Source organism: Silene latifolia, chromosome 5, assembly GCF_048544455.1.
Source record: "Silene latifolia isolate original U9 population chromosome 5, ASM4854445v1, whole genome shotgun sequence".
Classification (NCBI taxonomy): Eukaryota; Viridiplantae; Streptophyta; class Magnoliopsida; order Caryophyllales; family Caryophyllaceae; genus Silene; species Silene latifolia.
In genome coordinates, this window is record NC_133530.1 from 13,094,670 (window position 1) to 13,099,948 (window position 5,279).

Sequence of the window (5,279 nt, forward strand, 5' to 3'; positions counted from 1 at the left end):
ACGGATTTAACAAGCGAATAATGGTGGCGTAAGAGGTTGAAGTTTGATGTTCTCTGCTTACTTTGATTTATTCTTCCGTCTTAGCTAAAAGTCTACGAATACGTCTTTCCATTGGATTAACGGTTACTCAGCGCCCGACTGACAGGACTTTCAGCATTTGTTTTCGTCATACCTAGCTATTTCATAACAATGATCATGAATAACTTGCGGTTATTAAAAATGCCTTCTACGCCTCTCGTCGCATTTCCTAGTCTTTACTAACAGACCAAATCGGTATGACACCGATATAATCAAAGTCAAGAAAATTTAAACACAACGATTCTAGAATAAATCTGATCCAGAAAATCTAGATATAGCTAAAAAATCTAGCCCAGAAGCAAGCCGTCGCCCTCTCAAGGTACACTATCATAAAAGGGTGGCACAAAAACTACGAAAAGGATGTACAAGAATTTTTCAAAGTATTGACAGACATATACATCTAAGAAAATCGGCATGAAGCGACAAAAATAACAGAAAATGAATCCATTTTATAGGCAAAAGGATGAAATGCTCATCTGTAAATGACTGTAATGACAAACTTCCGTGAAGTAGATGTGTAGATGTGCAACAAATGGAAGATGAAATCAAAGTTATTCATAGCAGTAATACAATTTCCAGTATCTTCACGCGACATGCATGCTAAACTACCTAGGATGTCTCCCTAAGAAAGCTTTGCATCGCTGAGTTCTGTTTCCTATGTTTCGGAGGGTTGGGATAATGAAGAAATTTACTGTGGTCTTGTAGCTCTGTTTATAATTTACCTCCTATTCTTCCGAGCTTTCTCGCAACTCCGAAGATAACCGCCTTGGTCAGAAGTCCTCGGTCAAGACTACACGCTAGGGCAACTGCCCCCCCAAAAACCAGAAGCTTTGGAATGTTTGTCCCGGTTTGTTGTTTTTCCTCAGATGGAACTGTTTCAGTTACTGATAGATCGTCTCCACTTGACACGGATTTCAAGTATAGTGGATTAACTTTGGTAGTAATATGAGCCATGGAAGCCGAGGAGGAAAGAGGTTCCTCAGAAGCTCTCACCTTCTGGTAAGCCCTCAAACCCGGGTCGATCTTCTTGACTGCTCCCCACATTCCTTGTCGAACTCCCAGTTTCGCGATTTCCCAAGGAATACCCATGTCTTCGTGGTGGAAGAGAAGAACTTCACATGCTGTCATCTGTCCCGTTCCTCTCTTAGACTCCACTGTTGAAGATAAAACAGAAGAAAACCAAAACCATCAGAACTTTCCCAATCATGATACACTTTTTTAACGGCGGCATGTTTATCTTAAAGATGCAGGCTTTAGCTAGCTTATTTGGCAGTCATTGAGGACTGATACTCAGTGACTTGGGTTTGAAACCAGTCAACATCAACGCTGTCTTCGTAGAGTTGTAGTTGCCTTTACACCAAAAAAAAAGCTATAACTGCGAGGATGAATAGAAAGGGATAAATGAAACCTACCAGGACGAATGCACCAGCTTGAATAATACAGATCCACTCGTCTTGGCTTATCCTTTCTTGGCACGGTATTAGGTATTCCCTGAACACATCAAAGAGAACAAAAAAACATGATTAATACTTACTTGATATTCAAATCGGTTTTCATGATCAAGGAATATGAAAGGCAGCATATATAGTTAACCATTTTAGTAGCCTAATATTCCTAGTATTTGTATATTAGTAAATGCAGTTGCAGATTAGGTATACTGGTATAGAGGCACAAGCGGCTCAAATCGCCTAATATGGCAGGAAGAATTAATAGGGTATCTTAGGAAACGAAGTGTAACTAAAAACTCAGATGAGACGTAAATGACGATCCTGGAACATTGCGTATAACTAGAAAATAAACAGGAGAGTGTATACCTTGGTCACACAGTAAAATGTCCGTCCAGATTCCCATATCCTTCGTCCGATAATGTATTCCCTGTCACTGCAGAAGAATGGAAACTGCATCGAGACGCAGCAATGTCAGTTACACGCCACAATACACTGAATTCATAGCAGTTATTCAGTAAGAAAGTAATAAACCATTTACCTTGCGCACCCATTGCACCACCATAGTTCCAGTGGTTTTGGACGCCTCAAGAGTTTCATGATGTATAAGCATGTTATCCCACTTTGAACGAAATTCATCATCCCAAAAGAAGTCTCTCAACATCTCAGGTGTTGCATCTTCGTAGATTGTGCTGCTACGATATTGAGGAGGACCAGTCTGGAAACCAGAAGCCATGTATAGTCAGGCAAATGAAGTCAAAACATCTACGCGAATAAAATTATACTCTTTAAAAACGTCTCATGCTAATATTTGTGAGGTTAACCCACTTAACTATCAACCGTACCCATATACCTTTTAATTCACCGACTCACAACCACCTCACTTAATTCTCAAATGGTTTGGGATCATGATAATATATTCACGAGACTGTCTAATTTGAGAAATAGTGATTCTAATAAATTGATTAAGCCATCCAATTGTAGTCATCGACTCATCGTGATAATAGCTATTGCACTCAATTTAAAAATTGTCAAAATTTGCTGTTAATTGCCTTTCTCACATTAAAGACATAATCATCAAGGGAAACTTCCTTAAAGCACGACATCTTCACCTAATCACATGTAGTTACCAAACATGAAACAATATCTCGATGTGTGAAGACTTAAACATCACTCGAAATTACCTAAAATAATAACCATTGAGTTGGTGACTTTAAAAACATAAAGATCTTCTCATAATATCTTGCCTAGTCAAACCACATTTACAAGCAGAATTGCAAAAAATCGAAGTCGCAATATACCTCAGGGTCTCTTCGCCAAGCACGATAGCTCATGTTCGGGGTAGAGCGGTCCATCATCTGTATCCAAGCTGGACCTCCATCCTTCTCTTCAACAATTTTGTGGAGATGAATCAAATCACTATCATCCACAGAAGGAATCTCCTCACCTTTGAGTTGGGACGAACTGAAATCAACAAGCAAAAGACCATATTCATCACCCAATTCTAACATACAGAACCAAAATTTAAACTACTGAATTCACATTTCACTGGCATTAAGGTTATCAAACACCACATACCAAAATTATTACCGATAAATTCAGCAACAGTTTAATCCCATTTACAACACTAACTTCCAAACATAATTCCCAATATGGTGACTTCAGAAGGGTATACAAAGCAAGCTTATCAAACAACACACTCCCAAAGTTATTACTAAGAAATTCAGTACATGGTAAATTCCATTTACAGCATTAACTTAGTCGGAATCTTCTCCATTGTTTTCTCTCCGTTTCCCTTCTCCATTACCTAACCAGTGCTCCGGATTTAATCTAAGCCAAACCTCTTCTCTCTCCATTACCTTATTTATTCTGAACCGTTATTCGGTAATGATCATCCATTTCCTTACAAGAATTTCCTTAAAAGAAATGGAGACGGTCCTAGCTCAACCCGAATATAGCAGAAATGATGAACACTACAACCTAACAATCTAACATATTCCTGACATAAACATTTCCCAAGCATAGACAATTACACATGAACACATCAAAATTGCACCATAGTTTCAACCCAAGAGCTAAATAAAACTTGATATTAGGTTAAAACTAAGTTTCCACCCAAAAAAATGAACATTATTCTAACAAAATAAGTAACCTAATGACAAAATAAGTAAACAAATAAAGGCAACAACAATAATATCAGGCTGTTTCCGAATGACCCAAAATGAAAATTACGTCAAGAACTACATTGAAAAACCGCTACTTCACAAGAAAAAGAAAATTACCTGCAACTAGCATCTCCATAAGAAAATGTCACACCATCAACACCCTTAACATCTTCCTCAACTTTACAGCTTGAGAAATTCATATTCAATGCAGATAAACTCTGACTAATTGTAGAAGAAGAAGAAGGAGCTGACAAATCCACAATTTTTGACATTAAAGTCTCAAACTTTATCTTCTCCCACCAACTTGGCTTCCATGCCCAACCAACTACAACTCCAATTAAAAAAGCTGTCCAAATTGGTAATATAAACATCATAATTTCAATAACAAATCCTCCTCCAATTGATGTGGGTTTCTCTATTAATCCATAAATTAGCTCAACAATTCCCATTTTTTATACAAATTAGGTAAAACCCACAAAAATTACACTTTTAATAATTAAGTAAGTAATTTCCCCAAAAAAAATGTAATATTTATGTAAAACCCACTTAGTAATTTGAAGAAAGATCACAACTTTGACATTAATTTGCCCCCAAATTAAAAGGGATGCTAGAATTTGAAGTTCTTGAGATGGGTTTTTAAGCAAAATTGCTTAAAAACCCAGAAATGTAAATTTAATTTAATTATATTATCCCAATTTATACAAAAATTGGGAAATAAATAAATGAGAGCGCTTTGTGTGTTTTTGTGATGAGAATGAAATGGGGATAAGGATATGAGGAAACTATCCCAATTTCCCAAAAGAGAGAACTAAATTATTTCAAAAATTCTTTTATATAGGAAATTGTTATTTTTTATTTTTATTTTTATTGTAATTAGATCAATTTTTATTATTTGGAAAAATGGAATTTGGAAAAATGAAGCTTAATATTATGTGAAGGATATAGAATCTTGTAATTTGAACCCACCAAAAATCACCAAACAAGAATATATAAAATAAGTGGTGTATATAAAATCAAAATAAATATATGGTAGTTATAACTTGAAAGAACAAAATATTATTAAAAAACCCAATAAAATGTAGACAAAAAACACAGAGTTATGAAAGTTGTATAATCTTGAAATTCAATTTTCAGCCGTTGGTTGTATGACTACTTCTATCTCATCTTATCATGATTTTTGGTGCATATTTATAAGAAGTGTGGTGGGACTTGTAATTTTCACTAATTTCCGCGGTTGAATTGGGTGACCATTATGTAATTTGATTATGTTATTTTTCACGTTTTGTGTGTTGACCATTTGGACGGTCGTGTATATTGAGCTTCATGGTTGTTTCATTGAGTTACATAATACTCTATTTAACCAAATGTGTTTGGTGTGGTGGTTGTTCACCTCATCCCTTAACCATGAGGTCATGGGTTCGATCCCTATCAATGAGAATGAAATAAACTCTTTGGCCAGCCGTTTACCTCTTCGTAAGAGCACGCGCGACGAGGGGATTATACACTGTTGTTGACGATGGACACCCCGATTTACACAAAAAAAAAAAACATAATACTCTATTTCATATTTTCATCTCTTCTGTGTATCATG

At 36.1% G+C, this 5,279-nt stretch overlaps 1 protein-coding gene across 1 annotated transcript; it reads right to left on the minus strand.

Annotated features, from left to right (window-relative positions):
• Positions 1 to 507: 507 nt before the first annotated feature.
• Positions 508 to 4,850, minus strand: LOC141656779 (uncharacterized). The gene is made up of 6 exons (XM_074463833.1): positions 3,806 to 4,850; positions 2,825 to 2,987; positions 2,065 to 2,241; positions 1,893 to 1,976; positions 1,491 to 1,569; positions 508 to 1,232 (listed from the first exon to the last, which is right to left on the minus strand). The coding sequence occupies exons 1-6, from the start codon at positions 4,135 to 4,137 to the stop codon at positions 790 to 792; spliced, it is 1,278 nt and encodes a 425-aa protein (XP_074319934.1). The 5' UTR covers positions 4,138 to 4,850; the 3' UTR covers positions 508 to 789.
• Between the last annotated feature and the right edge of the window lie 429 nt (positions 4,851 to 5,279).